The sequence below is a fragment of the Scatophagus argus genome, chromosome 21 (genome assembly GCF_020382885.2).
Source record: "Scatophagus argus isolate fScaArg1 chromosome 21, fScaArg1.pri, whole genome shotgun sequence".
NCBI classification, from domain to species: domain Eukaryota; kingdom Metazoa; phylum Chordata; class Actinopteri; family Scatophagidae; genus Scatophagus; species Scatophagus argus.
The window spans coordinates 6,699,313-6,723,832 of NC_058513.1; the positions used below are offsets into that span (position 1 = coordinate 6,699,313).

General features: G+C 41.6%; 1 protein-coding gene across 8 annotated transcripts in view; it reads right to left on the minus strand.

Annotated features, from left to right (window-relative positions):
* Window positions 1-935: 935 nt before the first annotated feature.
* Window positions 936-24,520, minus strand: part of grid2ipb (glutamate receptor, ionotropic, delta 2 (Grid2) interacting protein, b) — a 36,315-nt gene continuing 12,730 nt past the window's right edge. For 2 of the 8 annotated variants that reach the window (XM_046377736.1, XM_046377733.1), the window contains 22 exons: window positions 23,585-23,863; window positions 21,052-21,137; window positions 19,228-19,297; window positions 17,268-17,429; window positions 16,921-17,076; window positions 15,882-16,033; window positions 15,498-15,632; window positions 14,537-14,622; window positions 14,128-14,278; window positions 13,040-13,341; window positions 11,599-11,643; window positions 10,294-11,046; window positions 9,623-9,775; window positions 9,149-9,236; window positions 8,553-8,642; window positions 6,023-6,219; window positions 5,777-5,932; window positions 5,613-5,699; window positions 5,396-5,525; window positions 4,371-4,489; window positions 3,451-3,615; window positions 936-3,165 (listed from right to left, as the gene is read on the minus strand). In XM_046377736.1, coding sequence (XP_046233692.1) covers window positions 3,094-3,165; window positions 3,451-3,615; window positions 4,371-4,489; window positions 5,396-5,525; window positions 5,613-5,699; window positions 5,777-5,932; window positions 6,023-6,219; window positions 8,553-8,642; window positions 9,149-9,236; window positions 9,623-9,775; window positions 10,294-11,046; window positions 11,599-11,643; window positions 13,040-13,341; window positions 14,128-14,278; window positions 14,537-14,622; window positions 15,498-15,632; window positions 15,882-16,033; window positions 16,921-17,076; window positions 17,268-17,429; window positions 19,228-19,297; window positions 21,052-21,137; window positions 23,585-23,863 — 3,634 coding nt within the window. In that variant the 3' untranslated portion in view covers window positions 936-3,093. Of the gene's footprint in view, window positions 3,166-3,450; window positions 3,616-4,370; window positions 4,490-5,395; window positions 5,526-5,612; window positions 5,700-5,776; window positions 5,933-6,022; window positions 6,220-8,552; window positions 8,950-9,148; window positions 9,237-9,622; window positions 9,776-10,293; window positions 11,047-11,598; window positions 11,644-13,039; window positions 13,342-14,127; window positions 14,279-14,536; window positions 14,623-15,497; window positions 15,633-15,881; window positions 16,034-16,920; window positions 17,077-17,267; window positions 17,430-19,227; window positions 19,298-21,051; window positions 21,138-23,584; window positions 23,864-24,520 lie in introns of those variants that run through there. The other 6 variants (XM_046377734.1, XM_046377735.1, XM_046377739.1 and 3 more) reach the window with 6 other exon arrangements.

Genomic DNA, 24,520 nt, shown 5'->3' on the forward strand with positions numbered 1-24,520 from the left:
TTCATTCAGTAATATTTCAGATTGAGTCATGTCTCTTATCATTAAGTCTGACTGGAGGTGGATTATTATTATTCATCAGAACACATGAGACACAGGGTGATATTTATGATATTTAAAGGGAAGGCAAGCTGGTTTAGCATTGCAAAGGAAAAACTGCGTCTGGTCAACTTTAAATAACATGATGAGACAACAAAGGTTCAGAGATGTAGTCACAGGTTTTCCATTAAAAATTGGTAGTGTCCTATTCATGCCTGTGTAAAGCAGTATTCCACATAGCGGGGAAACTGAACTTCATGTGTAGAATGTGTGGAATGCTCCTTTAAGGAAAAGGCACTCTTCATATGTATAGAATACATGTGTTGAATGAAAGAAAAAATTTCAATCTAAATTGATTATGGGCTAAAAAAAAAACATCAGATAGAGACAATACTGCACTGAAATGTGATTTTGAAGGCTTTTTACACTAAAGCTTATCATAGATAACTGCACATGCTGATGGTACGTCAAAGTGTTGGCCATGAATCTGCAGCCATGCTAGCAGCTCTATGAGGATGTACTGCACGCTTGCAATGACGAATCACCAAAGTGACTATAAATCATCCTCTTGGGAACATGAACGGCAATATGGCATAGTAATTAATCCAACAGATACTTCAGTTTGTACCAAAGTGGGAGAGCAACTGATCCAGAAGGAAGCTGCTAGCATGTCTAAATATCACCAGTTTGTTTTTCTCCTGAGCTCCAAAGATTAAAGTGACAAATCCAGACCTAAAGCAATGTGATATATACAGCATAGAAGGAATGTTTAGGGTTATGTGGTGATGACATCAAAACTCACATTAGTTTATAAAGTCGCTGCAATTCAATGAATACCACATACTGTATGTACCAGAAGCTTTGCGGTTAACATCACGAGGTACAGATAAGTGGGCCAGTTTTTACTTTCAAGCATTATAATTTTATAGATCAAAACATATGCTTCATTTCAAAGCTCTGAACAAAACATAAAGGTCAAACAATCACAAAAACAACTTCCCATGAAAACAGAGAAAACATTAAACAACAACCAGAAAATAAAACTAACTAGACTAACAAATGTATTCATTTTAAACTTAAATATCCAGGGAGGGTAAATGCTACCAGCTGCACATCTTAAAACATTAACTGCACCAACATGCAAATTATTTGGACAGGAAACACCATTACTACACTAGTAGCAGCTAGAAGAGCATTATTTATTTATCTTTTTTTAACGAGATCACAGTCACCTCGTAAGCCAGCTGCACATAAAGAATAAATAAAATGGTAATTTCCGGATGACATTCTTGAATGAGAAAATAAACTAGGACTTGGAGGACACACAAGCATATAATATAAAATAATGAGCAGTGCATAGCAAAAACAGTAAATTTACAATCTCAACAATGTTTCATCAACATAAATACAACACAGCCACGGGTATAGTGTGCTGTAGATGAGTCATGAGATCACCATGACAACCTGAAAAGCAGGAAATGACCATTTACAGTTAGGTGTTTTTTTCCCCCCACATGCATTTGACATTCATTCATTCAGCAGTGATTCACCCACTTGTTTACACAGGGCAGTGTTCACGACACTCGAAATGCTTGACAAAGAGCAGAACTATTAGCTGTCCTCTCTGCCAGCACTCAGCGTAGCCTCAGCCTAAACCTTCTTTTTGTCTTTTTACACCAATAACAAGACTGATCGTAGAAAAAGATTTGCTATTCCACCCACGCGTCCTACCAATCTGATGATTTTTGAGCCAATTTCACCATGTAATGACGCAGTAATTGTAACCTCGCTGTGAAAGGCATAATGTTGCTCATATGAATGATGTTTTGCATGGAAATGTGTGTTACTGAATGAATTTGGCTCCACACAGGCAGAAAAATTACAAAGCAGATGCGCAATGGTCGACAAACAAGGGACATCAAGTGTTGATTGGAGGCTTCTCAGTTCATGTGTTGCAAACCGGCCTGGCCTTCAGTGGCAGTTAATGATCAGGACTGAGTCCAGCTGGGATGTGATGACCGAGTAGACATTCCAGAAAAAATCTAACACAATGTATAGGGAGCTGAAGCTGAAGTTAACCACACCTGCCCACTGGCCCACTGGTTTACTGGCAGTAAGTTGGCTAATGTGATTTTTCCATGGACATGTCTTAACTGTGGTCAAAAAGCAACAGATTATGCTGAAATTTAGGGAGGCCAAGTAAAGCCAAATTGATTAAAAGATTATAAGCAACTTCATTTATAATGATGAAATGTAATGTAACCAGAGTTTGGTGTGGATGACTAACTTCAGCTGTGTATAGAAAGGAAAATCATTATTATTGTAATTTATTTTAAGTCCCATAACAGATGCCTTATAAATTCACAGTAGGTTAGATGACAATGACCACATCTGTAAGTATTGATCAGCAATGTGGATACTTGATGATGGGAAAAAAACCCAATTTGCATTATTTTTTCAAATCAAATCCTGCCATAACCTTGATTCTACAACTGTCTGCAGCCTACATCTATGCTTAATCTTTACAATTTCAAATATGATCTGATAGAAAATATAAACTTTATATAGTCATATAATAAACATAGTAAGTAATCTGTAAATACTCAGATGAGTTGTTCATTACTTACATGTCATTTTAGTAGAGCATCAAGATGCACTGGAGCAGTCAAATATACACAGACGGTTCCTTGAGTGTATCTTGTACTATCTGCAATGTAATGTGTACTTAAAAAGAGATGTAAATAATGTGAAGACTGGTTTGAGTTATCAATGTGCGGTGATTTCCTTTTGACCTGTGGACACCTGAATGTTCCTGCTCTACTCAGCACCTGAAAAAAAACAGCAATGCTGCACACGGGGCACTTATTACCTGTTGTGATTATCTACACGTACGTAAAGTTTATTTCCATTCTGTTTGCTATAGAGGACGTGGTCTCTGTTCCTGTTGGTTTGAGTGTCTCTGTGTGTGATCTTGGCACTTTGGTTGTGGAGAGCAGAGTGAAAATGGAGCTGACAGGCTTGTCGGTTTGGCCCGACGTTCATCCGTATTTCTTGCTTCTACCAGGCCAGAGGGGAAGACAGTCTGGGGCTTCTGGGGTTTTCTGGAGTCTGGGTCTCACTGAGAGCTCTCTGCAGGACAAAACCCATAATCTCATCTGAGTCATGCTTATGTTGCTACATTATTTTCAGATTCAGAGCACATTCGGTTATTCCACAGACAGCAGCACTTTGCGGCTTAATCATTTTATAGCTTCAGGCTGCTGCTACTCTGTGCGAGAGCACCAGCTAGCTCCCTAATTGTTTTGGGAGTCTGAATCTGTCAAACAACCTGCTGCATATATCAAAATATGAGCTGCTCAGAATTGGGAACAAATCAAATTTATCCTAGTTATCCACACTGCTGAAGTAGCTCACCTCAAACTTGGAGATGAACTCTGCAAAGATGCCGAAGAAGGACTCTGTTCTGGTGGACTTGCTGTCCTCTCCGAAATAGGAGGCCACCTTGGAGAACTCCTCCATCGCTCGGGTCTGCAGGGACTCCAGAGACTGGATTGCGGGATGGCTGTTCTCCAAGAAACTCTGTGGGTGGGTTTTTACACATCAAAGTCAGCTTACTTGTCATGAGGAGTACAACTCAGACTGTGAAAACAGCTGTGTAATGTCTTCTGTGGTTCAAGAAGAGCGTTTTACAGATGCTAATAAGTTGCATGAATATATTCAGAGTTTTGAGGGAGTGACTCATACTAGGGGACTAAAAGTCAAGAGCCTCAGTTTCTTTGATTCTTACCATTCTTTTGAAAATTATTCTCTCATGAGTCCCTCAGAAGTACAGTACTAAACTGCTAATTGACCACTTTACGAATCAGAAATCAGCTTTATTTATTTTTTCATTACTGTTTTCATTTCAGTAGTCTGCCTTCTTGTCGAGAGTTCAATGAATGGATTGAATGCAATCATTCTCAATTCCATGTGTTTAATATAAAGCTGGAGCTAGGAAACAGCTAGCTTAGCTTATATTAGCTTAGCATAAAGACCATGCACGCTATATTTCAGTTATATACCTTTGTTGCTCTTACACTTCGGTTTTTGCTTGAATTAAATAAATTGGATTATTAGCCAGACTTGTTGTTTCCTCCAATTTATGCTAAGCTAAGATAGCCAGCTGCTGGCCCCAGTGTCATATTTACCAAGACATGAGAGTGGCATCAAACTCATTTAACTCTCAGAAAGAAAGCAAGTAATGGTATTAAATGGTATTTAAAAAGTATCAGCAATCAGTAGTTGCTATTTATTTTGTTATATTTATTGTTATATATTTAATGCAGTTAGCGTACACTCATGACAGAGGCAAAGTGGTCGTCAGAGGTGGGCGGGATCTTCAGACAGGCCGTCCTGATGTCCTGGATGGTGGAGTGAAGGTCACTCAGCTCTGCTGTGATGGCCCTCTGGTTCACTGAACAAGTTACATGGCAATATTACATGATGAGTTACCACAAAAGTAGTACTTATTAAACACCTCATACAGTGAATGTAAAACACTAGCAAGGAAATGTGCATACAGTGCATCCAGAAAGTATTCACACTGCTTTGCTTTTTGCACATTTTGTTATGTTACAGTCTCATTCCAAAATGGATTAAACTCATTTTTTCCCTCAAAAGTCTACACAAAATACCACAAAATGACAAAGTGAAACAAGTTTGCTTGAATTTTTTTGTATATTTGTTAAAAATCAAAAATATAACATGTTCATGAGTATTCACATCCTGTGATCAATACTTTGTTGAAGCCCCTTTGGCAGCAATAGGGCTTATATAGACTGGTGTGCGCCTTTCCAATGCCCAATCAACTGAATTTACCACAGGTGGACTCAACTCAAGTTGTAGAAACCTCTGAAGGATGATCAGTGGAAACAGGATGCACCTGAGTTCAATTCTGAGTGTAAAGCAAACCTCTCTTTGTCATTATGAGGTGTTTTGTGTAGAATTTTGAGGAAGAAATTCAATTTAATCCATTTTGGAATGAGACTGTAACATAACAAAATATGGAAAAACTGAAGCGGTGTGAATACTTTCTGGATGCACTGTACAACAGCCAGGATTTTACAATGCCATTTAATATGTGCTAACCATTACCCTGTGTTATTATAAATATGAGCATTAAAGCACTAACCTTAACACAGCATAAATTGACTTCAAATAAGATGTTTTTAAAAAAGACTGTGAGGCCTGCATGACATCCAGAACACTTTATGTTGACACTTTATAAATGATCAAGATAGCACACATACATTCTGCTACTAAATAATTTTCAAGAGAAAAAGCAGAGTTAAAGAGCCCTGCTGCTGAAACATCATCGTACCCTTGGCTGCCAGAGGCACTGTTGTAAGGTCTCTGGAAAAGTTGAGCAGCTCAGGAAAGTGTTGGCACAGCGACTTGGCCAGAATGTGGAGGAAGGTTGATTTCCCATCTACTGTTTTCGTTGTGCTTAGCTGCAAGGCAAGAAGGAAAGAATGAATGACAAAAAAACACAATAAAGATGAACTTAACATGGTTCAATCACAGGTGTCCTGGTGTACCTCAGTTAGGAAGTTGATCTTAAAACTGGTTGTCCTGTGGCTCTTAGGCTGGCCATTGTTCAAGTAATTCCCCATTGCAAGTACAAACTGTGGGCAAGAGAAACACTCAATAACTAAAATCAACTTTCAGGAGATGTGTTTTCTCAACTGCTCTGGATGTTCACCTCCAGGATTTTGGCCAGTTTCTTGCTGCTCTTCAGCTCCACTGAAGCTTTGTAGATGTAATCGTACGCAACCTTCATCTCCTCAGTCCTCTCCTGCAAGGTCGTCTTAAAGTGGAGGCTCCGCAGACGGGTCTTATACTCAGGCACCATCAGCATCTGAAACATACAAGACATTCATTTACTGAAATAGTTCGACCTTGCTTTTTAAAACTCTGCCCTTTGCCGTGGTGATTTTCATGGGGGTACCTGGAAAATGAACTGGTCAGGTTCGCTCAGTTTGGCAGGGTCCTGGTCAAACTGCTCGTACTGCTTGACCTCGTCATCATCGGGAGCGTAGAGCAGCAGCTGCTTGATGTGAGCAGGCTCCAGCCTGTCAGTGGTCATGTTCATCAAGACCTGACGCAGCTCGGCTGTGGAGAGCTTCAGATGGGCGATGAGAATGGCTACGGAGAGGAGGAGGAAGAGGAGGAAGAGGGGGAGGAGGAGGGAAAATGTGGTGGAATTGAGTCTCTTTTTTCTCATTACAGAGAGGATCATTGAAATCCTGACTAAAGACAAAACCTTTCATCTGCCTCTGGTGATGTGCAACTGTGTATTATTCATATTTCTATCTTTCTGTGTCAGATTGATTACAAAATCCCAAATCCCAGTATAACCCAAGTAATACACATCGATAAAAACTATTACTTATAATGTAGGAGTGAACATCCACAGTATAATATAGTGGGACAGTAAATACATGTTTCAAAAGGTGTTATTATTCCCACATAGATAACTGAGTTATCCTGATTAGCATGCTGGCATGACTCTGGAGCGTTTTGGCTCTTGGAAGCTGCTTAAAATCTATTGAGGCCATCATAGCAACCAGCCCTTAAGCCCAAACCTGCCAAAGCGCTGCCCGACCTGCTGACATTTGGATCAAGATGTTTTATGGTGAAACCGACACATGAAACCATTTTCAAATACAAAATGTCGGGCTTTCTTAGACTGATAATGAGAGAGAGATAAGAAAATGCAGGTTATTGTAAAATCACTACGCCCTGTTGGTATAACTATTCTAATTAAATTTTCATAATGAAGAGTTTTTGATTCTTAAACACGTTAAAAATATGAAACAAAATAAAAGTTGGATCCGAGCCAAATGTCGTTTTAGATGTGTAATGTAAATGTAATTTGAGAATAGAATTTAGAATCAAAAACTCAAAGATTCTAACAGTTAAAAACCAATGGAGTCCAGACATATGGCACTTAATTTGACATTAAAATGACATTTGTCATTTGAACATTGAAATTCATTCAATATTTAACTGTAGATCCTCAATGAAAACAATTTTTGTAGCACACACCTGCTGTCATGTTTCACGTACAGATACCTTAAATAGAAAAGCTTTGTGTGACAAATCCAATCTTGCCATGAATGTGAAATTGCATAACAAACTGCTCTGAGGTCTGATGGAACCTTCTGCTGTCTGGTGTGACAATGTGACAAAGACAACCTCTGTCCTTTCACTGGGATTGTGAGCAGATCTGACACTTCAGGGTCACATCTGTTATTGTGTGGTAGTTGTGTGAAAAGTCTTTGTCAGTACATGATGATTTACTTTCTAAACTCCTCAGAGAACTGCTGAATTGAACCGACTACACTCTGCCTTAGTAAATAACGAGCTAAATACATTTGTGTTACCCCATTTTCTTGGTTTATTTGCCTCTTTGAGTTTTACACTTGGTGTGAACAAAATTTTCTGTTTAAAAGGTAAGATTTTAGTGACTCAGATCAGCTCTTTGTATTATGTCAGATTGAGATTGAGATTCAGATTGATGTTTTTGTCTGTTACGAGGGTGTCAACGTGTCACATTAGGTGATTACAGAGTCAAATTCTTGCCATGACTTGGCTGAGACATAATTACACCCTGGTCCCCAACCAATCAAACGAGTGCATCTGAAAAAATGTGTATGATACTGGCTGTCTCGTGTTCAGAAAAACCTAAAGAAATATGTTTTCGTCGTGCATGAAAGAGTTTGCTGTACTCCTGTTTATCAACATCACAGAAGATGCTGTGGAGTTTGAAAAAAGACAAAAAAACTGTCAGTTAAACTGACATGTTAGTCTTAGCTAGCCTGTTATTTTGGGCTATGATCAGGCTGGTCTTAATGTGGTATGAGAAGTTAAAACTATGCTGTGAAAATTAAGCTAAAACGATCCTGAAATACTCTAATATGTTATTTCGTTGGAGCCTCAACTACAAAATATACACAACAGTAATGGCATGGAGCTGTTTTTCAAGTGTTGGACTCGGCACCTCACTTCCAGTGAAGGGAAACCTTAATGCTTCAGCATACCAAGACATTTTGGACAATGCTATGCTTCCAACTTTGTGGCAACAGTTTGGGGAAGACTCTTTTCAACTCCAGCATGACTGTGCCCCAGTGCACACAGCAAAGTCCATAAAGACATGGTTGGATGAGTTTGGTGTGGAAGAACTTGACTGGCCCACACAGAGCCCTGACCTCAACCCCATCCAACACCTTTGGGATGAACTGGAATGGACTGGAACAGCCAGGCCTTTCGGTCCAACATCAGAGCCTGACCTCACAAGTGCTCTACTGCATGAATGAGTCCTTCCCAGAAGAGTGGAAGCTGTTACAGCTGCAAAGCTGTCCGTCTATTTTAAATGTCATGTCACTAAAGTCCCTGTTGGTGTGATGTTTTGTCTATATAGTGTGCTTGAGCCACGTGTGGGTGTGTGTGTCTGACTCATGACCGTGGGTACTCACAGACATTATAGGCTTTCTTATGGGAAAGAATCTCCACCACGTCTTTCTTTTTAAAGTTCTCTGGCAAGAAGGCTGGCTCTGGAGGAGAGACTGATAATTTCAACAAACAGTGTAAGGATGTGCTCTCCAGGCACCAGGGGTCAACACACACACTTACACACACACACACACTGGATACATGTTGCAAGTTAATAACACAGCTCTGCCATTTGAGTGGCTAGAGGCCAGAACGTGTGAGATATCCACAATGAATAATAGTACAGTGTGCTTTTCCTCTGGCAGAGCTGTGTTATTACTGAGCAGGAGAAGAGTGGGGGGTAATGGTGCCTTATGGAGAATGGATTTGAAGAACAGGTGAATGGAGCAGCTCCAAAACAGGTTATGGAGAACATCATAACTGTGAAGGTACAAGGAAAACAGAAGAAGTCAATAGATAAACACATAGATTCACTTTTACCATAAAGTAGTCTTCTGATAATTAATTTGATGGAATGTTATGACTGTATGACATTAAGCATGGTGAACATAAAGATACGTGCTATTGCAGATGACGACGCAGTATGATAAAGACTCATCACAAATACACAACTACTTACTGGATCTGCGTTGAGTCCCGAAGTGCAGATCAAGGTCCAAGTACTTCACCATGTCAGTGAGCTTGTCATAGTCTGAATCCTCTCCAAGCTAAACATAGGCAAGGACACACTCTGTACTCTCCACACACACAGTCAAGGCTTTGTTATCTAAAGGTAGCTATCTAAAAAAGTCTTTTTATATACAGACATTCGACTATATTTATGTCTGAAGGGGTTGTACATGCGCGAGAGAAGCGTGCAACATTTTAGTGGACGTGAGCAGATGAGATCCAGCATGTTGTCTGTTTACAAAGAAATGACTCATCAGAGACCCAACAGAGTACATGAGTTGGTCTCTCCATTAATGTAGGAGTGAGAACTTTCACAGCCAAGGTGGGAAGATTCACAAGTGAAGTTACTGTTTACTGTATTTGTTTGGGTCTTAAGACACTTGATTTTTCAGACGGAGTCATGCACGCTTTGTTCACCGCTCACCTGACCCCATATGGTTCCCTCAGAGTTCTCCACCTGCTCCCAGCGCAGCCTCTTCACGCTCATGTGGTTGGCGTCCGAGGCGTGATGGCCCGGCTTGGGCAGTGGAGGTGGGTCACAAGGTGGAGGCAGGGGCGGAGGTGGGGGCGGCGGTGCCTTGGAGATAAAGAAATGCTTTTTTAAAGTAAAACGTGCAAGATATTTTAATCAGTTTGCATCTAGCAATTTTCATCAAGGGAGCGTTTTATTTAAACACCCACTACGTACCAAAGCCTCAGGGAATGCAGTGCACTCTTGAGTTGTTTATAGTGAGTGAAACATCAGTGAGTGTGATCACTCACTGATGTTTCAACAGCTGCTGTTGTTTGATTGAGGTTTACCTTGTTTTAGTTGTCATCTTATTCATATAGAAACAAAGCGTGGGTGAACTGCCAAAAGCTGCAGAAGATTTATGGTCCGTCAGTCTCATAGTCTTCATTTGCATTCACATACTGTGTGATGCCAAATATAGCAATGAGACTTTGAAGCCTTGCAAGGTGCCAGTTCTTGATTTTTTTTCTAAGACTTGATGATTTTTCTGTTCTGGCCGGTATCTCATTCATGTCATGTATTCCAGGTAAAAAAGTCAAGACACAACAGCTTGCATTACTCATTACGTCAAATGCAGATGTTACCTGTTGCAACTGGTTTTCCTGCCGTGGGTTTTCATAGGTCTTATTATGACTGGGGAGGGTGGAGTGAGGGGCCGGAGCCTGTGAGAGCAGTGAGGCTCCTTGGCTCTGACTATGGGACGGGTTGGGATCCTGCAGGGACGGTGGCAGCGGGCCCTGGTAGCTGTGTTGGTGGTGCAGCTGGTGGTGCCTCTGGAGGACGAGCTGGCTCGGTCTCAGCGGCTGAGGGGAGGGCTGGGGGGACGGCTGGTGAATAGGCTGGGGCTGGCTGAGCTGCCGGGGGAGGTAGCTGGGGCGGGACGGCTGGGAGGAGCGCAAGGTTGCAGAGACCAGGGGGGTGTGGATGTGTGAGAGGCGGGTGGAGGTGGTCTGGAAGCGCTGGTGAGTTTTTTCTGCTTCTTCCGTGGTGCTGAGCACTTTGTGCAGAGGCGAGCGACTGGACAGGAGGGTCCTCGGTGGGGGCGGCGGAGGAGGGATGATGGGATGGTGGGGCTGGAAGGGCATCCGACTTCGGGGCATGTGTTCAGGGGAGAAGCGGACTGGCGGCAGGGGATCAGTGAACTGAACAGGAGGCGGTATCAAAGCCTGGAAGGGCGGGGGAGGTGGAGGGCTCTGGGTGGGAGGAGGTGGGATGGGCTCAGATCCTGAGGAATAGGAGGGAGAGGAGGCCTCATCGCTGCTACTGTGATCCTCGCTGCTGCCACTGCTGAGCTGCCGGGGCATGAAGCCCAGGTCCTGGTCCTCCTGGAAACTCATCTGTTGGGGGGAGAAGCGCACCATCAGACCTGATAATCACAACTTTCACCTCCACCTGCACACAGCTGTGTCAAAACAGAGGTTTAAAAATGCATTGTGCATTGTTTTTAAAATTTATACTCTTTTTCATTCATTTGCTGTCCTTTTTTTGTTGTTTTTTTTTAAAACAAAAATTAACTACTGATCTACATAATTCTAAAACACATGCACTTAAATGTCATCAGTACTCCAACTCATTTATTTAGGGAAAACAAGAAATATAATGTAATAACGTGTGAAGTTGACTGTTAAATTATGAAAAGAATATTAACAGGATCAGTTATGAAAGTTACGTGAAGCCCAGAGAGTTATGTCAATATGCTCCTCTCCCCACTTCCCAGATGACACAAAACACAAAAACACAAAACCACTGTGACAAAGACATAACACGGCTATGTTTGTTTCATGATTCAACGTCAGCCAGCACCTCATTATAACCTTAGAGTTCTACTCAGAAATAGGCAGATATAAAATTAGACTCTACTGTATTACCGAGTATTGTGTTTTACTTACAGGCACCCCTCTTCTTCTGAAACCATGACAACCACCTTCATATATCTGTTCATGTAACACAAGTGTTCATTGTAGCGTACATTAGAAATGCTCTAATGTAAACATGCAACACTACAATGTAATAACTTTGCTTGTTAATTGATAATAAGAAAATGCACAACACTAAGACTGTATGTGAAGCATGCTACTTGTAATATTTGGGTGTCAAAGAAGTACTAAAATATTAACAGCTTACATTTAATGACATTGTTTCCTACCCAAACAATATTCAGAATTTCGTTTGTGGCAGTTCAGGTCTAAAATTTGAATATTATTATATTATTATAATATTAATTTAATTTAAAAATAGAAATAACATTCAGTATGAACATTATTCTTATCCTAATGATACTTTGCATGCTTGATGGGTTAATTTCCAGTCACTCCTTTCACTGAACGTGAGACAGTTAGCGGTATGCTAAAAGAGCTTTTGGAGAACTAACTGATGTGAGAAAACAGTGTGTTGCACCTTGAATGGGACAATGTGATGATACTTCTGCTTTCTACTACAGAGAAAGTGGCCTCAGGTCATTTCCAGAAGCACATTTAGCTACTTTATTGATTCTGCTAAAGTTGAGACATAACTCCCTCCGTTGACAAGTGGACATACACTATTTTGACAAAATAGTGGCACCTGACCATTACACCAAAAGGGACCGATGTCAGATTCTAAATACATAGACCTTAATATGAAGTTGTTCCCCCTTTCAGCTATAACAGCTTCCACTCTTTTGGAAAGGGTCTTCCACACCAAACTCATCCAACCAAGTGTTTGTAGACTTTGCTTTGTCATGCTGGAATAGAAAAGGTCGTCCCCTAAACTGTGTAACATAGCATTGTGCAAAATATCTTGGTATGATGAAGTATTAAGATTTCACTTCACTGGAAGTAAGGGGCAGAGCCCAATCCCTGAGAAAGAGCCCCGTCCCAATACTTTTGTCTATATAGTGCACAGTGAAATCTGTTCTTTTGGATTTGTCCTCTCTTGTTTAAACACACATTCAGTTTAATTCGACTGTTGATGGAGCCGTGCAACCAGACCCTCAGCTCCCTGTTACATGTTAGCTAATTTTAAGCTAACTGGGTTTGTTAGTGCTATCCAAGGCTTGTGTTCCGGCTTCATTTATTTCACCAAAAAGCTCCAAGACACGTCTAACATAATGCTAACACTCACAGTCACCAGTCCAGTGAGAGGAATAACTGAAGTTCCATTACCCATAATACACAGTAATAGGAAACAAGAAATAACAAGATTATACTATTAAATACTATTAAAACATTTTCTCTACAGTACTGTCATTCTACACTAAAAAAATCTGAAAAGACCTAAATACAGAAAACAAAGCTGTACTGTACAGTTCTGTATGTACTGTATGTGTATGCATATATTCCTCATCCTGACCTCCTCATAGTCGTTCTCCCCGGGTACAAAGTCATCCACCAGAGTGACCCGGTGGCCCAGCTGCTCACTCAGAGCATCCAGGAACTTGTCTGTGTCCCGGCTGCGAGGCGGGCGAGAGAAAGTGAACAGCTTCTTGCGGCGGGTCAGTGTGCTGGGGCCACCATCCGAGTGCTGAGGGGAGGCAGGGGGGCTTTCCAGGCTGACATAGGGGTTGGAGTCCACACTGCTCTGGTGGTGGATCTCATACACAGGAGTGGGGAGAGGCTCCTTCCAGGACAGGGATAGGCCGGATTTACGGTTACCTGTGAGGAAGGAAATCAAAGATGGTTGCTATCAGGGCAGTCCTTGTAGGTATTTGAAGTTCACTCTGCAGATGTTTGCACCAACAATTTCTAACTGGATGACTTGGCTTTTATGTTACAAACAGTATAACATAAACGCCAAGTCGTCCAGTATATTCCCTTCAAGAAACTAGCGTGACATTTTCGGTCATGTTGTTGCCTTGAAGATTCTTTTTACTGGGAAGTTACCATGGCAACACAAAGATAAACTGCAGGCTTATACACACATATGGACTATAGAATCTAGTAGCTCTAACACAGTGAAAAATCAGTGGTTCCTTAGCCATGTTAAAATCAGAATGGTAAAAACAATTTGTTTAAACAGTTGATTTGATAAATATTAAGTCAGTCATAATCACAAGGCTGCAGATGAGGAAATCATGTGAAGATTGCTGATACATGTGACATTTTTAGTGGGTGAGTGGATGGATATTTGTCACCTGTAATAACCAATGTCCAATGTGTCATTACCAATCACATGAACATTCTTTCCCATTTAGCAGCTTGTATTTACAACAAATGTAACAAGACATGAACATGGCATCAGTCATGTGCCATCGAGGTCCAAAGTTGCAGTGTTCATTCCTGCCAAGTACTACATCTGATTTCAATTCGCTCTACAAATGGATCGAGCCTAAATGGCACATGGTTGTATACCAGTGATGAAAGCATGTGTCTGAAAGCATGTGCGAATTGTGTGTGTGTGCATGTCATTGAGTGTTTGGGCGTGTGTCAGCCCCAGTGTACCTGTGAGAGGGGGGAGGGTGAGGGGGGAGAGAGAGCGCCCGTAGGCCTCAGTCTGTGCCGGCACCTCGGGCTCTGCCGAGGAGCCACCCTGCAGTGGCGACACACTCTTCCCCGCATACAAGTTCTCCAGCTCTGTGTACACACCTGTCATCTACGGGTGGAGGGCATGATCAGCTGGTTAGCACGCAACTACTGCGACACATTTGCTTTGAAGGTCGTCTGATTTCAAGTATCTTTGGAGAAATTTGCAGACCACAGGATAATTGCAGCCTCAAATTTAATACCAGAAGTTAAATTGCAGTAATTACGAGCAGACCTTCAAATGATGTGAGAGCACAAATGGCATGACTGGCACTCATTTTGTAAGTTGCTGGAAAGCAAGGCGCTGAAATGCTGCAGTTATACCTACATGACTGAGGTCAGGGGACTCAGGGAACGAGGTTCCATCGCCTGACTGCCTCTCCTCCGGGCTCCCAGATTCATCCACATGAATTCCTAAAGCACAATAAGGCATGAACTGTGACATATGGATGTAAGCCTCCTCCTTCCATTCACCCCAAGCCAAGAAAAGGGAGAGAGGAAGGAGCTGAGCAGAACAGCATGAAGGAGCAAAAAGGCAAAAGCTTGGCTCCTGGAGCAGGAGTTAGTAATGGCAATGGAAAACAGGGGAAAGAGAAACCTATCATGGAAATAAACACTGTATGTGCTTCCAGACTGATTGGAGACATTATTAAAAGCAAAGATGGCTAAAATATGACATTCATGAATGAACCGATGATGGCAATTTTTGTGTTATGCAGCCTTTACGTATCCACACATCTTCTACACGTTCTAACAGTTACACACATTCCCACCTGGGAGCCAACCACAGCAAACACAAGCCTTATCAATCAGCTTTGAGCAGTTCAACTGGAGCAGCTGGGGTTTAGGTGCCTTGCTCTAGGGAATATTAACAGTACAGTAACCACTGAGGGAATCGGTCTCTACCCGGATTTCCCTTGTAGGTCAAAAGAAGTTGTGTTAACCTTGTAGTAACAGGTTGGCACTGGCATATCATCACTTTTTAAGCTTCTCACCTCCAGCACTTATAGAGCTATACTAGCAATCATTTTGGGTCATGGTCACGGTTCACCTGGAGAATAGCAGTCCAATATTAGCTCTGTTCTTGGGCTCTACCAACTCCTGAGGGAAATATCTGGCTCTTTAGCCATTAAATGCTCCACTATGTTCAATACCTAGTGCGAGGAATTGCAATAACTTTGTTCTTTCAATTTCACATCTGTGACTAACTGAAAAGTGGGATAGCAGTCTAGATTTCAGTGATTTGGTGCTAAAGGGCAGTAAATCCTTTCTTGTTATGTGCAGCGTACCCATTCCCAGGTGAGTCCCGATGATGCAGTCATCGGAGCTCCTCTCTCGGATGCAGCTGCGGTACGAAGTCCCCGTCACTCGCATGGAGCTGCTCCTCCGGTGGTGTTCTGGACCGATATCAGGCTCCAACACTGCTGCAAAACACACACATACAGTATAGACACATTCAGTACTGCTTCGTTGGTACTCACAAGCTAAGTATGCACAGTTGCTCCTTTGTGGCTATATTTGTCACAAAAAAGGTCACTTAACTTTCTTTATTTTCATGATCAGGATGCCTCGCATAATAGACGAACTCAACAGTCAACAATTATACGTGTATTATCGACTATATGTGTATTCCCCCAAATGCAGATCATTTTCATGTTGTGTTTTTGGCTCACCGCTGCTTTTGAAACCCAGGAAGCGTGAGAGCTTGCTCTGGCAGCGTTCTTGTTCATCATAGGTCAGTAGCTGGTGAATAAACTGCCAGATCACCTGTTTGGCCGGAGTGTCCAACACCGGAAACACGTCCACTATCAAAGTGTCCACATTCCTGCGAACACACGTACAATGCATCTATGCACACAGACATCATCTTTATGTAACCAATGCCCTGTTTACTGCTGGGTAATTGATGTAGCTCTGATTTACATTCTTTGCTGTAATGACACGTATATCTGAGAATACAGGATGAAAAAAGATTATAGTGGGAGGATAACAGGGATGTCAGTTATGGTATGATTTATGCCTTTGGGTGTTTATAATGCATGCACATCACTTTTGCTTATAACCATCCTGCAGCATCGCATGTTTGCATCATCTGCAGAGGTAATACTCCATCCATCGCTTTCTCTGGTTCAAGCCTTCATCATTGAGGAAATGTTATCAGCGCCATTGGGTGGAATAAACTTCCTGCTTAGCTATGCACATTTGTTTCTTCACTGCTTTTCCTCTCGTCGTCCCTCATTCATTTTCTCCACCTCTCTTTCTTTTTCATCTCCATTAAGATCATCCTTCACAGCCCGATTTGTTGCGATTAAAAAGTTTCCCTGGCAACAGCTAATTTTCAACACAGCCACTGTCAGCTAGCTAGTCAACAGAGTCTTACCACAAATACAGTCTGGCACATGTTGAAAACCCAACTTAAAGTTACATTACATTTCATTTAGCAGAAGCTTTTATCCAAAACGACTTATAGAATCACAAGTTTCAGCACAATAAAATTACTCTCAAGCAATAAGAGCTAAAACACAATTAAAAGTGCTTAAGTAGAAGAGCAAGAGTAGAAAGCAGGAGAACATGAGAGAGTGAAGGGGTGTTAGAGGGTTAGGGTTGTTAGGGGAGAAGGTGCAGTTGGAAGAGCTGAGTTTTCAGTTACATTATTACTCCTCTCTGTCTACTTCTGTTAAGAGACCCTCTCTATCCCTCCATCCCACTGACCTGTGCTGGAAGAAGGTCTCCAGTGCCTTGCAGACTGTGTACCTCTCCTGGATGGTCAGCAGGTGCTCCAGCTGCTGGCTGAAGGTTCGCCCATGGACTTTGATGCTCGGTGGAAGAATCTCTGCCACCCACTGCAGAGAGCTGAGGGCTGGAGACCTGGACAATGGGAGATTATCATTCATTTTTCTACACATATATTGTCACTAGTATTGTTTTTCCTTTGTTTATCCTACTTTAGTTAAAAAATGCAGACTTATGTGACAGAGAGTCTGATGATAGTTTGTTTGTCTCTGTAGACCTGCTGGAAATGTCAAATCAAAATGTCAGGTTTGCTGGTGTGTATTGACCTGGAGCGTGGTAATGTGGTGGTGGTGGTGGGAGGCAGGCTTGGAGACTCCTCTGGGTCAGTTTGGTCTGAGGAGTAGTCAGAAGGACCCTCCTCCACCACCAGAGTAGGCATTGCCCCACTGCCCTGCAGCATAGACACCACCTTCTCATGGGAACAGTTTCTACAAAGAGAGGCAGGACAAGAGAGTGCACACATAAGAGCGACAGAAATAAGCGATGGACAGGTGATAGACTTTTGGCTATAAAGCAGGTGGATTAAAGAAATTAAATCCACTGCATGACTTCTAGCAAACAGAGGGAACACTGATATGATAAAGTGTTTCCATTTTTTGGCCTGTGCCACCTTAAAACATCAAAACCAAAAGAGTGATCCCCCCTCCCTTCTTATACAGTATCTAAATAATTTTCAGAGTTGTAAATAACCAAAATTATCCACTAATGTCTCCCCCAAAAAGTAAAAAGTAAAAGTGGTGACAGCTAAGCAAAAGCTTGTCAGAAGATGCTTAAGCTGTGCTGTAATCATAAAATGATATTTTAAGCATATAAATAGATTTACAGACAGAAAGATTTCCTAAAGGAGATCTTCAGAGAGAATTGTAAAATTGTCTATGTCTAAAACCTAAATTTGCAAGAAACATTAACATAAACCTAAATAGTTATTCTGTGAACTGCAGTAATTCTTGAATTACTGAATCTTCCCAGCAACGTGACAACTCCTCTTCAAACCCTTGCAAGACTCACGCTTGTGTTATGGTACAAAACGTGAAAACATTTTAGTCTTTACATGACATTTACTGTATTTATCAGATGAGCCCAAGTCCGAGCCATAATGCTGGAAAGTTTGATTTTGACAAACTATTTCACCTCAGCTGTAACAGAAAGATGAAGATGACTGTTCTGGTACAAACCAGTTTTTGCATTAATTTTACAAATATTTAATTTTCTACATTTTTTAGATAATTGGATAGTTGGAATATTATGGTAAAAACAAGTTTTTGCCTTAATAAAAAATGTAATTTTCCACATTTTTGTAAATACCATGGACCATATTCTCACAACAACACTGAAGGCTATCTTGCACTTTATTTTCTTTCTCCCTCTCTGGTGAGCAACTTTATTTTGCTGATCACCTCCCACTGCTGCAGCACCGTGTCATCAGGGAGAGCAGCGAAATTATACAGCGCCAATCAAATCAGTACATCAGGCAGCCATGGGAACAACTCTGCGATTCTTCTTTCACATGGCTATCAGGGTTGCAGAACGAGTAATACTATTTTTTCACACAGCACTGGATAGATTGGCTGATAGATTGTATTTGCTGAGCTCATATAAGATACAATTCAATTTCAATCCAAACTGAAATTCTTATCTGCACTCCCACAAACTGAAAATCCAGAGGCAGAGGGTCATGAAGTTGTAAAGTCCACAAAACAATGATGGATACTCCCACAAGAAAACTTCTGTTTACATAAAGGCTGCGTTCATGTGCATCGCCCCATACATAAGGGGGATGTTGTATGCTGTATTGATTGTAAAGCCTCATTGAGGTAAATTTGCAATACAAGGCTATATATACAAACTGACTCCACAGAAACATGCGATGGTTGAATGGTATCAAGCCTACAGAGCACTATTGATCTGCTCTTGGCAGGAAAGTGAATAAGTCAAATTGTTCAGCCTATTTCCAGTATATCCACCTATGTATTTGATTTTTCCCAAATTAAAATTTTGCACAGAAACAGTAAAAAAAAAAGATTAAGATAAAAGATATATAGCTTCAGGTGTTGTGTGATGGATTATCTGGCAGGAGGATTTTCATAGTGGCAGCAGATGGTTTCTGCTGAAGAAAAACAAGCCCTGATATCTCAAAATATGCCGCTCAAAAACTTGGACAGAAGGCATAAAAGAAAATACTACTACAACTGCTGCTAATAATAATGTTATCCATTAAAGACAAACCTCATGTCCAGTCCATTGAGGAAGAGGATACGGTCACCTGGTTTCAGTCCGCATTCCTCAGCAGGACTATCTGAGAGGGAGACAGCAATGGCAGAAAATCAAGCATCAGAGAGTGAAAACAGATCCTGGCACAACCTCACCGGCTAACAAGGTGCACTGAACAGATGGGCACAACATGGTGACTTGTGATGCTGTCAGTCAGTGTATGGCATCCAACAAAGCCCATCAACAGATGAGATCTCCGTGATAAATCTTATTACGTAAGGAAACAGTGCTGTCAAAACAACTCCCTGTGGAATCTTTTCTGACTGCACTGTACTCATCCACCATCGCCTCCTCATCTGTCAAATCAATTGTCCTCACATTGAATGTCATGTCATCTTTTTTTTTTTTTTTTTACCCAAAGTTTGGATGTAGCAAACTCTTTAAGTGATAACATAGTGTATGCAAGTTTAGGCACATTCACAGGCCACGAGACGGACTTTCAATCACTTTGTGGTTTCCTGCTTATCCGTAACGGATCTGTGTACAGATCACGATGAGAGACATGCTCTCCACCCCCACCATCTCCATACCAACCTCCATAAGGCCCACTGAGTCAGTCCACTCTGGCTGCTTCAGCACATGATGGTGGGAGATGATGGTGGGCGGGAGCAGTGCCGTCATCATCGAACACACACACACACATATCACACACCTCCCTCCTCACAGAGGAACCTGGCAAATTCCTGCAACAGTAACTTCACAGCCTCTCTTGTCTGACTGTTATTTAGAAAATCAGTTAATTGAATGACCTTTAACTGCTTGTTTAGTCTAAGTACGTAGCAGCAATTCATGTTTGATTTTCATGCCAACAATCTCCAAAAGCAGTGTGTTGTATTTCATTCAAAAACTCGTTCAGCAGAGGAAATGCGGCAACTCACCATACTATTGCAACTCTAAATTAAAACAATTTGTGGTTTTTATGAGGGCCACGATTACCGACATATTTTTCTGTCAATACACATAAAGTATTTTTTCACACTTCACACAGATTAACAAGGTATAATATGTTTCAGAGGTGGCTCTGGTCAGAGTCAGACTAGCTTTTTACCCTCTGCGCTAAGTTAAGCTAAGCTAACTGGCTGTAGCCTCATATTTAGCTGACAGACATGAGGATGGCGTTGATCATCTAACTCTCTGCTAAAAGAGAGTGAGCTCATTTCCCAAAATGCTGAAGTATTTCTTGAAGAAATTATTTTAGTATTTGGATGCAATAGGGTCTGCTGTCTTACCATGACTGTTTGTAATGAATCTTAATTTGCAGAGGCATTACAGGGCGCTCACAGTACAACCTCCTCTGTGGGTGTCCATTAAATAAACTCAAGAAATAAAGTCGGAAAACAAGGGAGCTTTTCTGTGGTGCTATAAAGGAAATTATAGCAGAGTCTAAATTTACCTGGCATCTCTCTTAGGCAAAACCATAAATTCAGTAGTCAAAGTATTGTTTATAACACTCCCTGAATGTAACCGTGTAGTACTGGCTGACAGCTGAGTGTCTGTCACTGTACCGTACAGCTTGTTCTGAGTGTTTTCCTCTTAACATTTCATTGGTGAGTCAGACAAATCCACTTCCTGGTACACTCACAGTCACACACACAAAAACACCTCCTGATCACCTTCAACCCCCAGCGGCTGGCACCTCAACAGACTCACCCACATAAAACGCATCCGCCTCACCTCCCTCGCCAGCCAACAATGTTTGGGTCAAGCCACCATACACAGAGAGAGAGGAGGCATCTACCAGGAATGTACTCTTATTCCTTTTTAATATAGAAGCAGTACCTGGAATAACAGAGTCGATGCAGACGGGAGCGTGACCTCGCAACGTGAAGCCGAAGTTCTTCTTCCCCCTGTAGACACGAATGACCCTGAGAAAAGACAGGAAGTGAGAAAAACTATTAAAGGCAAATGTCTTTTTAACTCAAGCTGATACACAATATCATAAAGTTTTTCTGCTTTTCACTTTATGTTGTTCTGAGTCATCCTCTTTAAACTGGAAATACATCAAATTACAAAATCAATACACCAATGAAAGTGAGCGTATCTTCAAGCTTAAGCCCAGGTTATTTCCTCTCAGTTACATTTCTCTTCCTTTCACTGAGAATGTGCTGCAATTAACGATTATTTCAATTATTGAATAATATATAAATTATCTTTTTAAACCATTTGTCTATCATTTGGTTGATAAAATGTCAGACAAATGTCAAGGGTTGTCTCCACATTTGTCCCACCAACAGTCCAAAACCAAAACATATTCAGTGTTTTAAGATTTTTTTTGTTTGACTCATTAAATTCGATCCACTATCCAGAGAATCTTTTCATCATTTTTTCTCATTAGCTACTCCGATGTTTAACAGCCTCTCTGTGAATGGTCGGAGAGCCCAGCTGTCTCAGGATGGAGCACTCACTTACTCACTGCTGTTTACAAGGCTGTTGTTGTGCTTCACTTTTGATTTGAAATGTCACTTCCTGTAGGTGGGAGTCTGAACATGTGGGGATATGATGCTAGTCTTTAATGCAATCCAACTTTGTGATTTAAGCTGGTAAGTGGCTTTTTCGACTCAGCCTCAGACTGGACATCACACTACGTCTTTTCCTCTGAATGTTATGCTCCAGTTTCTGGATCTAAATAAAAATAATTCAGGACAGACTCAACGCAGAAAAACAAAAGAGCTTTGAGATTTTGCTGATTTGCTACTTTGCCCTCATCAGGAGGAACAGATTGTGGAACCTCCCGTTACATCAAAAACGAGACACTGTCTCGCTGTCTGTTGCGCGTTGCTATGGAAACGACTCAAGGCTGCACTGCCTCTATATGTAAACAGGGGTAAGACAAAAAAACAGTAAGATGGGAGAGAAAACAGACAGATCTATTCTTTGATAGTTACTGGCTGTTATGCAAGATGGGCTAAATGCAGATGGGAGCTTTGGGTGCTGTATATCTGTGTGTGTATATTTCAGAGTTCCTGTCATCTAGTGAGGACTTTTTTCCAGTATAAACCCAAGTAGCACTCAGGACAAAAGCTTTATTATAAGGCAAAATGTCATTTCTGAGGTTCTGGTAACAGTTAGGGTTTAGATTAGGCTGTCCACAAGTAATGAAAGTCAGTGCAATACCCCAACAAAGATAGCTGCACACAAAAAGACATGGAGGATTAGCCTTTCACACACTTGACAAACTGAGTGTCCACAACTATCAGGTGTCTCAAGGCCTTTCCTGATTACCAGCAGTCTACACCAGCTGCATTTCATAAATTTACTTCTAAGTGGTTTCACATGACGCCATCGAGCCAAAACTAAATTAATCTATTTGACATTACTGACTGAAATCACAGATTCTGAGCAAATGCTGGCTCATTGTGTAGTAGCAGCTCTGATATTGGCCTGAATAGACTAATTACCAATCTGTAGTACCAATCCTGCCAAACATATTATGCTTTTATTTTTGAAATGAGTTAAACGAGTTAATGTACAGATTCATGTCATTTTATTGTTATTACTATTACTATAATTATTATTATATTACTACTATTATCTATCTGTCTATCGAGGTACAGTAGAGACACAACAATGTTACACAACACTCTTCACTTCTGAGAAAGCACCTACATGCAGCACATTTTCTTCCTATGGGTACCACTTACAGTATGCCACATGAAGTAACCTCTCTCATTCAACACAGTAGGCTCTTTTTGTTGTGTCACCTGCCAATATGATCACACTTGACATACTGGGCCAACCATTTTCACTCCGATATGAAGGCAGATCTTTAGTTGGGATTTAGTTGGCTGGCTTAGTGTGGGAGTGCGCTGCCATCCTCGTAATCCTGTGCTCCGCTGTGGTGTTATTTGTTGGACAGTCGTGTAATCAGTGTGTTGGTGGGTGGAGGATGAGCGGGAGAGGTTGAATGGTCAGGAGCTCTACAGCAGTGCAGGATTAGCATGTTGAATAGGTGAAGAGACACACACGAGCAAGATGGCTCAAGTGGTTACATGCCTGGGCTTTAGCTAACTTATATTGTAGGGTGTACTGACAGCTTTATAATGAGAACAAGAGCTTTTGGATGAAAGAATTTGACACCAAATCAGCAAAGATGGAAAAAGACACACAAACCTGAATGTCCTCCTTCATTTCCATAATATCCTACCTTTAAATGTGTGAATGCTAAAGTCAGTCTGCAGCTGCAATATGTGTTGAGTTTAACCTGCTGATAGCCTGGTTCCCAACAGTAAACAACACTTAAAACAGAGCCAAAGACGTTCTTAAACATCATCACAAAAACAACAAGTCAGCAGTCTCACACATGTGGGCTCACCTCTGATTGGGTCCAATGGGGGGATGTGCAGGTATCCCAGAGGCGGACTTTCTTAACCCCCTGTCTCTCTCAGCATCACCCCTCCCTCCAGGTTCTCCGTCTCTGGGCACCGAGCTGGCCCGTTTGGACCCACGGTGGCGATCGGAGTGGTCCTCACTCCGACTGCGACGGATCCTGCCCTGCGGCTCGCTGATGCTCTTGCTGCGGCAGAGCCGGTTGATCACGTTCTGGGACACAGCCTCGTCAAAGCGCTGCCGGTGCTTCTTGGGAATGAAGATTCTGGCAAACATGGTGGCATGTGAGAAAAATAAAGGGGCTGATATTAGTTATCGTCCACAAGATTCAGAAAAAAAGAAAGAGTGGGAAGGAGAATGGATCTACATCACAGATCCACCTCAATCCATTTTGAAAAGTCCAAAACCAAACCCATTAGATTTCCATTCAAATAATAGCAAAGAGTAGAAAATCCAGTAGAAGCAGAGATTAAAAAGTGTTCAACTCGTTCGCTGCTGAAATAATCGTCACAGTTCACACTAATTCAAATCAACAGGCTTGAAGACTCAAATTCAAAGGAAAGAAGAAGGCTTTTGATGGACAGATGAGGCAGTCCCCGGAGAGAGGAAAGAAAGAGAAGTTGAAAAAGAAAAGCCAGAGAGAAAAGATCTTTCCCTGAGCAGAGAGTCAGTGAGAAAATCTTGGCATCTCTCGCTGCTTGCTGGGGTCTCACTGCTGCAGCGTGAGATACCAGAACCAGAATACAGCAAGAGAAAAAGGTGTGGGAGTGAGCAAGCATGGGATTTCTCCTCTCTCTCTCTCTCTCTCTCGCTCTCTCCCTCCTTCTATTTACATCATCTCCCTCTTACTCGATCGCTCTCCTACACTTCCGTCCACGCCTCACCTCTGTGTCACTCTGTCGGTGTGAGCACAGAGCAGGAA